At 33.9% G+C, this 11,594-nt stretch overlaps 3 protein-coding genes across 3 annotated transcripts; all 3 read right to left on the bottom strand.

The window, feature by feature from the left end:
- Positions 1-4,269: 4,269 nt before the first annotated feature.
- LOC140959917 (uncharacterized) lies at positions 4,270-7,646 on the bottom strand. The gene is made up of 3 exons (XM_073417972.1): positions 7,630-7,646; positions 5,079-5,468; positions 4,270-5,001 (listed from the first exon to the last, which is right to left on the bottom strand). The coding sequence occupies exons 2-3, from the start codon at positions 5,439-5,441 to the stop codon at positions 4,546-4,548; spliced, it is 819 nt and encodes a 272-aa protein (XP_073274073.1). The 5' UTR covers positions 5,442-5,468; positions 7,630-7,646; the 3' UTR covers positions 4,270-4,545.
- On the bottom strand, positions 5,630-7,121 carry LOC140959916 (uncharacterized). Its single transcript, XM_073417971.1, has 3 exons — positions 6,562-7,121; positions 6,257-6,482; positions 5,630-6,143 (listed from the first exon to the last, which is right to left on the bottom strand). The coding sequence occupies exons 1-3, from the start codon at positions 7,084-7,086 to the stop codon at positions 5,956-5,958; spliced, it is 939 nt and encodes a 312-aa protein (XP_073274072.1). The 5' UTR covers positions 7,087-7,121; the 3' UTR covers positions 5,630-5,955.
- Positions 7,647-8,326: 680 nt separating the features above from the next.
- LOC140958319 (root phototropism protein 2-like) lies at positions 8,327-10,876 on the bottom strand. The gene is made up of 5 exons (XM_073415733.1): positions 10,709-10,876; positions 10,553-10,622; positions 10,071-10,448; positions 9,024-9,752; positions 8,327-8,864 (listed from the first exon to the last, which is right to left on the bottom strand). Exons 1-5 carry the CDS (start codon positions 10,771-10,773, stop codon positions 8,391-8,393), a joined length of 1,716 nt encoding a protein of 571 aa, XP_073271834.1. The 5' UTR covers positions 10,774-10,876; the 3' UTR covers positions 8,327-8,390.
- Between the last annotated feature and the right edge of the window lie 718 nt (positions 10,877-11,594).

Raw genomic sequence — 11,594 nt, 5'->3', positions numbered from 1 at the left:
CTTCCATGAGATTAGTTCCTTGTTTAGCTTTGTTCATAGTATTTTCCATATTTGAACTTCAAAAACAAAAAATATCCAATGACAAAAATTTCTAACAATTACATATTTAATTTATTAAAAAATATAACACATATCATAACTATACAGTAAAACATTATCATATAACATATAATAATTATACGATAAAATATTATCATATGAGTACATAAAAAATAAAATATCTTATATTTCTATTCCACTAGTATATTGATCATTTTCAGCGAGGCGGATATTCTCCGATAAATATAAAACTAGTGAGTATAATAACTAAAATAATTATACAAAATAACCTTAAAAGAATCATCTTTTCCTTTGAATAATTGATGAAGAAATTTTTTTAGAGAGAAAGAGTAATTTTGTAGTGATTGAATGTGTTTGTAAAATCATATATATATGGTAAAAACTAAATGTTTATGACCGTTTATATAAATACAAAATCTTAAAAAATAAATGTATGTATATGCATATTTTTATGGTGTGTATATATATATATGTGTGTGTGTGTGTGTGTGTGTGTGTAATACAAAAAAATATATAAACAATGAAATAATCACATCACGTTATTATAATGAGGTGTCATAAACTCTTTTTATATGATAACATGATATTATTCAAATATATATAATACATAAACAGTAACACAATAAAAAATATATATAAACAGTGTAATAATATAATCACATCACGTTATTAAAATGAGGTGTCATAGACTTTTTTATATAATAATATGATATTATATATCAAATATATATACAATAAAAATAAATAAACAGTAAAATAAATATTCTTACTTTTAAATATTGTTATCCTTTTATTGTATTTTAGGCTCCGTTTGGTATGTGTGATGTGATAAGTAAATGATTAATAATTTGATTGATATGTAGTTGATAAGAAATGATGTGTATTATTGTGTGATTAATTATTTCATGTGTGATATACTTTTTCTTAGTTGGATAATTTTTTTTGACTAAAATGCCCCTCAATACCTCAATGTTATTCCTACATTACCCTTCAAAACACAAACCATATTCCACAATCGAAGTTGACAAAATTAAATACCCTACTTTATGGAGAGAGGGTAGAAAATCTCTTTGCAAGTCTTCCCTTGAAGATGTGGTCGACGACGTTATTTCTTCTTCACCTACAGTGCTACAAAGGAAATTAATGGTGAAAGCACGAAGCACGATTCATCGAGGACTTGCGATTCTGCTTGTGTACGAGTATTTTTATATCTGCAAATACTGCAAATTTATTTTTGTTCAGTTTTACACAGACCACACAACTTATAGATCTGAAGATGGCCGATTGCAATATCTGGGAGATGGATGGTTGTTGTAAGTAATTTGTTTGTTACAAACTTCTGATTTAATTTTTTTTACAGAGATAAAATTATAAATCTGCTCGGAAGGTGTCGTGCAAAGCCAGTCGAAGAAAAAATTGGAAGTTAGGAATACGTATTTCTGAGTAAGCTTTGATTTACATAAATTTCCCTATTTTTATTTCTTCAAACAATTTTTTGTCTAAAAATTAATTTAAATATTATAGTGGTTGACTATAATCTCATTCCATGTTGATACAATAAGGAATTTTGTGAGTAAGATGTCGTCTGCATAATTCTTATCCGTGTACTTTTCTTAGAATACAATGTCAAAACTTTAATCTTAAACAATAATAATTGTTTAATGTATATGCATTTTGATTTTGATCTTTATGCAGTAGTTAAATGTGGTTGGAGAAATTTGGTTGACAGAAATTATATTTTATGTGCAAAGTTTAACTTAACATAACTTAAATTTTTAGATGATTCTCAGTTATCAATGTTTGTGATAATGCTGTAAGACAACAATTGAACTACTCGGTTTTTAATTTATGAGGACTTACAATGTCAAACACCGTTCTTTGTTGTTGCGTAGGTATCATGGAATTGAAGATGTCACCATAATGTGAGTGTGGGAATGGGGCCATAGTTTTAAGGACAGCTGGTAACTACTCAACCCGTTCTGGTCAACAATACTACATATGTCCCGTGGGACTAAAACATCGGAAGAGATTCTTCTGGTGCAATGAGTACCATTCCATAAATGCAACATCCACCGCTGAACAATCGTTTAACAACGAAAGCAACTCAACTGCTTTTGAAGATCATTAATGTTATAGTAGTAATATAAGGTGTTGTATGAACAACACAATTAATTCATCATCTAGCCCATATGACTATCCTTCAAACCAAGCTCATCCGTATTCTACGAATAAATATGACGAAACAGTATGTGTCATGTCCTCTGCAACACAAGAGTTACCCGGTGAGACCATGAAGAGCACATCTTATGGACGTGAACAAGCTTGTTGCTGTTTTGGATTCCTTTGCGCGTTGATCTGTCTCCTCTTTCTACTCATCATAATCCTTGTCCTTAGAATGTGATATATGTTGTCTATGTATGCTTATAAAATTGAAACAATGCATCGTTGAACCCCATTGGCCATGTATTTTCCGTAACTTCCTTATTAACGTATTGTGTGCAAGTGTTTAATTCAATTTGTTACTGATTGTTCATTAAATTTGTGTGCTTCATGCATTCATTCAACTTATGTGACTATCAAACTAACATCGAATAAAATTGTAGCAATGTTTATATGTACATGAAACAATCAACAGTAAGGTATGTTTCTCAATAATTCAATATTTTATTACTTCTTAGTTTCGTTTCATTTGCAGTGCATAACAATAAAACTAACAACAAATGATAGTGTCACAATGTTTATATTTCTTCCTATTGTATTCAGAAACTTGTACACTGAATTTCTCTATTATTTGAAGTTTAACCAAAGTGGTAGACGCTGTTAAAAGTGTAATAAATAATGTCCTCAAATTTTGGTAAGTTTTACTATTGACTTGAGAATATATTATTTGTAGTTGTTCCAACTCGTTTTTTTTTCTGTTTTTTTGGATTTTTTCATCATGAGTTTTCATAATTACACTAGGTGTTGACCTATATTGGTCTATCACATCATTATTATGCATTTTCCCTTTGGAATGACCTGCATTTATAGTTGGGTTGGTAACTATATTTAATGATTAGTTTATTTTTCCAATCCTTAAATACCATGTTCCTTTCCTTTTATGGTTCAAGTCCAGTGAGTGCTCTTAGTTTTTGAATGTTATTTTCAACAGGCACACAATGTCAGTGACATACAAAGCAGCTTCCGAGGAAAGTGTAACAACGAAGTACAAAGTCGAGGTTGTTACCCTCTCAGATGACGAACATGAGATGCAAAAAGAGATAGTTGTTTCTGACCAGAAGAAGACACAATCTGCTGCAAACAAAAGTCCAACTGTTGAGTTGAAGTCCACGACACAGAAGGAGAATACACATTGCATGTGGATGGATGACTACAATAAAGTTATGCAGCTGGCTATTAAAACCTCAACAAAACATTATGTCAATACTCCCGCAGCTAACTCTGCAAAGCGGCTTGTGATCAGGAATGACACAACTCCGTATATAGTACTTGATAGCTCCAACGACGAGAAAGATGCACAATGAGACTTCATCTACAGATCTAATCAGTGTAGTTCATTTTATTGGATGTGTTGGTTGCTGCAGTTTGCTGTTGAAGTTGCTTTCGTTGTTTGGCTTCTACCCTTTTGCTACATTTTCCTAGTCGTGTCCTAATGTTTATTCAGTGTATTTTACTAGTGTTGGTACGTACTAAAAATTTGGTTTTGGTATCATGTTACGTACTGAAAATGCATCCTAGTTCTATTTAATATTGTGTATGTTTGTATAAATAGTTGTTCCCAACTAATGCAATCCGTTTTATTATGTAAAGCATCTGACATTGAGCACTATTTCGGTAATTTATATTCTTTGACAACATGTTTGATCTTGTTTCAGATATTTGTGAGTATATCGAAAAATAGTGCTCAACGTTCCAGTGTCCGTGTAAGAACGCTGTTGTAATTGCACAAGAAAAATTGGTACAGAATACTCGGTGATATTATATACTTACGAGTCATGTGAATTCTAAACATAATCAGACCAAAATTAAATATAGGTTTGCAACCAAGGGACCAATATTATTGTACCAATTTCAATTACATTAAGCATATGTGATATTAGTATGTCAACAAACTAAAAAAAATAATAGAACATTACCAAAATACATTACCACGTCACAGATGGTATACGTACACATATAGGCACTTCCAATAGAACTTCCACCAACATCAAGGTACGATAGTAACTAGCCAAACACACTTCACTTGTAAATAATTTACACACCGATATCAAACAAAAGGAGCAAACCCAGCCTAGTCATATTCGACGCCATACCAAAATGTTATCCCATCAAAAAATTCAAAACACAAACCAGCAAGACTTATGGATTCAACAACCTTTTGCTTAATCTAAGCTTACTGTGATGATCGAGCTTCAAGAACAGACTTATTTTGTTCGGGTTATCCACCAACATCTCCGCAACACAGACTTTCTCATCAGAAGTTAACTACGTAATGGTTTGTAATGTGTCCAGCACGCTGTCCATAGCATTTGTCATATGTGATTTAGCTAACTTCTTTTCAGCAGCCATTTCTTGTATGAGGTTTGTCATTGTCTCTTTCGTGATATCTGCTAAGTTTTTGATTGCAACAACAATTTTATCGTCTCCTTCAATTATTTTTTTCCGTTTCTTGGACTTCACCTTGCTACCTACACTTGGGTTGGATGGTGATGTATGATTTACAGACATTGATTCTCCATCTCCTTCCATTGGGCGATATATATCTTCCATGTCAACTTCGACATCATTAGGTACTTGTTCTGTCAAATTTAACACACCATGGACAGCAGCTAAAAAACTCTCCGCTCGGCTACCCGTTGCCCTATCATTACCAAAAATTTCACACCAGTCTTCATAGTATGGCCACCGCTTGTATCGCATAACACGTACACTATTGTCCACCTACAACATGTTTTTGCAAGGGCATCACATAACTCTAAAAAAAAGCGAATGTAAACAATTTGACGGAAACAAACTACCTTCAATTGTGCTTCCCACGCCTCATTTGTAGCATCAAGCATGTTTTCCGTCTGATTCCAACCAATTCCACTTTTCGCTAACATAGACGACAAAGAACTGTAGTTTTTCTTCCACGCGTGGATTTTGGAAGTTATATGTGGATGGCCGCGTATATCAGTATCCGAAAACGCACTTTTCATGGCCGATTTCAATAAAGGTAAATAGCCGTTACGAAATCCATTTTCACTTTTATATCCTTTGCTGATTACATCTTTCAAAGCTACAATTAGCACCTCTTCCTCAGGTGTTGTCCAACAACGACGCGACTTATCCGCCTTTTTACCTTGGCAATTAATGCTCTCGTTTGTTGCTAAGCTATCCATCACTTCAGATATTCCTTTGACGTATTCCTGGAAAACATAAAAAAAAACAAGAGTTATATGAACAAAAATTGAGTTATGTAGGGTATACAGAAGAACACATCTTAACAACAAATTTAGTATGAAATATCTCCAATTTCATATCAAATACTTGATACACAACATTTGTGCACCCATAGTTCCAGACATAAGCAAACACCATCGGTATATTAATTGCAAAGGAAAGTAAGTTTACAAACACAATACAAAAACAGAAACAATTTTTTATTAGTTGTGGTACATCGACATTGCAAAGTTATCTCTCCACATATCCCACGCATTTGAGGAATTGAAATTGTCAACGAAATCATCATCTATCTGGGAAGGTGGGTTGAGTGTGTCATCTTCCATGTCCTCGACAAGACTGTCCGGTATCTGAGATCGAATGAAATTGTGTAGCAAAATGCAAGCCATAATGATTCGATTCTGAGTTTTCAATGGGTAGAAAAAAGGACTTCGCATGATAGCCCATCTTTTTTTAAGCAAAACCAAAAGCTCTTTCTATCACGTTTCTCGCTTTGCTGTGTCTCCAATTGAAGAGCTCTTTAAAATTCTGTGGGACGCATGTGCGATTGCCCCAAGCATCCCTATGGTATGGTACTCGTCTAAATGGGATCAAAAATCCATGTACGTTTGCGTATCCGTTGTCACACAAGTAATAACAACCTACAATTAAAGTCATATATTACTTTCAATACGTAATGTTGATTTTAATTCATGATAACATGAATACAACATGTTGAACTGATACCACAATTTTAAAAAAAAAATATTTTAACCTCTTTGAACTTTTAGTCCATCCTCCCAAGTTAATGCATCACGAAGAACTCTTGCATCTGCGGCCAATCCTTCCCACCCACATAATGCGTAAATGAAGTTCATATCTCGGTTGCACACACACAAGACATTAATGGCAATGGTTCCTTTTCTAGTTCTATACTTTCCCTTTTCAGAAATTGGTACATGAACGTTTACATAGGTACCATCCAATGCACCAACACAGCCCTGAAAAAAAAATTGGCATTCAACAATTATGTGTCAATGTCGCTATTGCACATCATTATGCTTGACAATTATGTATTACCTTGAACCACTTCCATGTCTCATCGGTGCAGGTATCATCGATTGCAGAAGGCTTCACAAGCAGTATAGTATGTAACTTGAGGACCGAGCCTAGAACTTCATGGAAATGAGCGCTGATTGTTTGACCGCTTCGTACATAATCATGACCAATTATTCGATTCTTTTTATGATGTGTCAAGATAGACAAAAACATAGCCACTTTTTCTTCAATCCTAACATATCTAGAATCTCCCAGCCCCCCGACATGAGTTAGCAAGTAACATAAATGGGCAAAAGCTTTTCTATTCATCCTCAAATTCGCAACACATTGAACATCTCCAATTTCGATAATCCTATGCAAATGGTTTATTTGTGCACTCAGTCTTTGAGTCATGGTATAGGAAGATGATGTTCTACGTACTTGACTTCGTCGTTTTTCGAGTAATCTCGTACGATGTCGTATTAACAGACATACCATAAAAAACGTACAAATCAGCATGTGTTGCAGCATCACATACAGTATAGCGTAACGACGTCTACTGTCCATTCCCAAGATTGCTTCAAAACCGAGAAAAATTTAAAAATAAAAATCTTAGTCTGCGACAAAATTTGTTAATAAAAATTTGATCTCTAGTACATCAGTATAATTTTCTCATTACAACAACAAAATCATGTTACTTGGACAATATATCTGCGTCATTGGGATTTCATAACCAAAAAAGCCATGTCACATAAACAGAAAATATCAAAAAGTATGAGGGGACAAAATTTTCATCTCACAAATTTGAGTTATTTAAAGGTTCGTCACGAAAGCCAGAAAAGAAAATATTACGTACATATAAGTTCTGCAAATTAATATATTCTACTGGGAAGGTTCAAAAAATAAAAACTGCTAATACCATGAATTTACTAAGCTTTCCTGCAGCAGCAGCTCTAACGAGATGCGTAAATCCAACAAAAGTTTATGACATATACATTATCGCATGTACAACAATTTTCAGAACAAATTCACAAAATATTCAGAATCGATTTCTTCATGCTAAGCAAATAACGAACGACAAGCTTCGAAATTTAACTTTCGAAATTTCACCTACGAAACAGGTGGATGTGTCTTCATATCTGTTCTCCGATATTGTTTGTTGCCTTCATTCCTTCCATTCGCAAAGCTACTGTTTCAGATGTGGGTTGCTTAAAAAAGATATGTCGGCAATGAGATTGTGAAAGAGAAGGTATGTTTAACAATTATCATATTTGGTTCATTTAATGCAGGGACAATTTCGTATTTTCCAGACAATTTCCTTTTGTACTTGAGAAGGATTGATGTAATAGTTGGCAAATGGGTGGACCGTTTTTCCCACACAAACAGTACAATAATCTATGATATTGTCAATCTATATACTTGAAAATCGAGTCAAACATAGGATATACAATCTATCAACATTTAATCAATCCTACCAAACGAGGTCTTAAAGCTTGAAAAAATACGGATATCCTTCGAATTTCATGTTGATATCGTGTTAAAATAAAAATTTAAAGTAAATAATAAAATATTACACTCACAAAATAAATTAAAATACACATTTCATAAAAAAAAATTTCACTCAATTGTGTATCTTCTTCACAAATTGAGAGACATATTTTTAGAATTTTTTTGAAAATAATTCAAAAAAAATTACATCATCACATACATCATCACACACTAATTTTCACTATTTTGAACCCTTATGTTCAACAATATTATATTATAATTTATTTTTTAAACAAAAATACTATTAAAAAAAACTTCACACATATAATTATTTTGAAATACCGAGAAAGAAGTAAATATCATAGAGTTGGTCGAACCCATAACTAAATATCTCGGCACAAACACCGATAGAAACTTTTCTTGGGCTTGGCGGAACCTTCCTTTCCGCCATCTCCATCGGAAGTATCCTTCTTCAAAATATTCAATTTTCGAAGTTTCTCCGACACAGATGTCTGCTTCTTGACTTTTTCATCGGGTGTCGAAGTCCCCTGCAGATTCTTTTGCACATCGGATAGATATATTTTCATCTCAAGTAATTCCATTCTCAACAATTCATTCTCTTCAGCAAGAGACACATCGTCGTGTGTTGGATCTCTTTTAGTCCACGCATCTTCTGTTTTTTTAAACTCAATGCTACTTCTTAGCTCGAGCTGATCGTAGCACAATGCTTGCATGGCTTTCGGCACGGGCAAACGCTTATTTCTCGAAGCGTGAACTCGGGCTTCGTATGATAGCCTGCATATATCCATTACACCGCAAACTTTCTCCCGCTCGATTTCGTCTAGATTTGCGTGTGCCTGTAATCGCCAAAAAAAAAAGTCAGTATTAGCATTAAGAACTAAAGTTCACCGTCTATAACTTTAGATAGAGCAGAATCCACCATTAAATCAACATTGAAAATATAAAGGCCTTTCTTTTCACTAGACTATCTTAGTCACATGGCATTTGACACTGACCTTCAAGTATATATCAACAGCTCGGTAAAGATCATCGTCGACCTTCCTAGCTGCTTTAGGCAGCAAATTGGCAATCCCGTTGAATCTCGAAACAGTAAGTTCACCATAAGTGGCTATCTCCGCGAGGTACCCATCAACAGTCTTTGCAACTCTCTTCATAGCAACAGAACACACTTCTCTCAAGTCACCGGCATTAAAGACCGCAATACTGTTCTCTTTATCGACAAATCCAGATATGATCCTTCTCACGGTCTCGAGATCACTCAATCTCTCGCCGTCATATGTACACGAAAGTACAAAAAGATCATCTACTTTTGCATGATCTAAGATGGCCGATATTCTTTTCTCGAGGTCCTTTGTGGAATGAGCATCTGCCCTCAAGAAAATCGCGGCCCTAAGAAGAAAGCACAAGAAGTTTGGAGGGAAAGATAACGTTTCTGAGGGCAAAAGAGTAACTATGGACTCAAGAACTTCACGCTGCTTCTGGATTCGGATATCAGATTCACCCGAATTTAGTGATTTAATACCGTTCCCGGAGTGATCACGAACATGATCATGAAGTGATCTCTCTGTATAAGTCATTAGACAGCTTGACATAGTCAAGGCCTTTGCACCTCTACCCTTCATTGAATCCATGATTTTTCCAAAGAAGGTTACATCTAAGATTAATAGCTCTTTTATCCACCAATTTGATGGCGAACGGCTCGGAAATTTCGCCTCAACACATGCCTATCAAAGAAGAAGAAACACCAACAATTATTTAAGTATCTGCAAATAAATATACAGAACAACAATAATCAAGAAGTAGGTTTCGAACTTAATTAGCTCACTTGGAACCAAATTTTTGCACCAAACTAAACAATTTTACCAACCAAACGAAATGATCCCTTACTGAAATGTTTCGAAATAATCACTAATCTGTTTTTTCTGATCCAAATTCAAGACAAAATTCTGTTACAATATGCTCATAAATGACCAAGAACTCAAAGCACCAACTTCATTAACCTCGTCAAACTTTTTAAGTTATAAAAAATCTACATCGTATACCTTGGAACTGATAACCTCAACACATCTTTGGACTAGGTTGAGTTCTTCAGCAACTGGAAGAAGATCTTCACACGATTTCAAGACGAGGATAGCCCCTGATAAACTCGTCAGCGCTACCTCAGACAAGAAACTCTCCGACCGGCTAGTGAGATTATTCTCAGAATACTTTTCGTTCATCTGTAAATATTCAGCCGCACACCAGAGGGCAGCCACATTCTGTACCGTGATTTCGAAATCGACACCGTAACAAAATTTCACTACCGTTTCAAATATTTCAGGCCCCCCGGGCATGACCGAAAGTTCTATTCTTGCTAAATCCGTATCTTTCGATTCAAGAATCAGCCGTCTTATGTAATTGCTCTTCGACACGAGCATAACCTGCAAAACCCAACAAATAAACTCCATTTTAACCAAAGAAAACAGCGAGTAAATTCAAGAATCAGTCTTTTTTCCCCTTCTTCAATGGGTTAGTTTCTGCATACCTTGTGAAGAGGGAAGTGGTCTTCCCCTACTTCAACAACAACATCAGCCGGGATTTCTTGAGAAATCACCCTGCATTCAGAATTTTGATGTAGTTTCAGTAAAAACAAATGAATTATATCTCAGAATAGAACTAAATGATAAGTGTAATCACTCACCAGTGTCCACTTCTCTGTTTCGAAAGAGGAAGGTCGCTGCAACTGTTCGTGCGGCGGATGGCCATGTTCAGAAATAGATTCAAGAAAACAGTGTGTGCCCAAAAAGATTTCTGAATGGGTTTTATTTATAAGAGTTCCATAATAAATCATAAATATCTAAAAGTTGATTTTTCCACTAATCCAAAATCTCATCCTACAATGTGAACTTTAATCTTTTAATAATTATATATAAAGTTTCAATTATATTAGTCATTACCATATTTCCATGACTGTAGAGGTCTATACGAACAAGAAATTGTGTCAACTTTGTTTCTTGTCCACGTACATTAGTTTCATTGAACTCGATGCCTTTCATAATGTTGAATATTCCCACGTTTCACGGTCCGCATTTGACCGCGTGTGCATGCAAATTTCGATTCCCACGGATCTAATAACACCAACGTTATTATTTAATTATATGTTCATATAATTTAATTATATTTGAAAAAATAAATATTTTAAAAAAATATGCGAGTTTTGTTCATATAATTTAATTATATTTGAAAAAATAAATATTTTAAAAAAATATGCGAGTTTTGAATAAAATATAATGATAAGTTCGGGAAAAAATGAAAAATAAATTAAAAGAGGTATAAAATTACTGAAAAGCCCATACCATCAAAATTATGTAAATATTATGAAGATGTAAAACTAGAAATACACTGTGGTATAACATTGACTCGCCAAAATTATTATTATTATAACTAATGTACTGATGCACACAACAATATTTTCTATAATTTATTTTTTTTTATATTTAAATGAAGAATAAAATATAATTATAAGAAATAGTGACAAACTATACTGTAATTTTGATATATGGATTAAAAAATAAATAAGAAAAAAA

Source organism: Primulina huaijiensis, chromosome 15 (assembly GCF_012295235.1).
Source record: "Primulina huaijiensis isolate GDHJ02 chromosome 15, ASM1229523v2, whole genome shotgun sequence".
NCBI lineage: Eukaryota > Viridiplantae > Streptophyta > Magnoliopsida > Lamiales > Gesneriaceae > Primulina > Primulina huaijiensis.
This window is presented reverse-complemented; position numbering and strand designations above follow the sequence as displayed.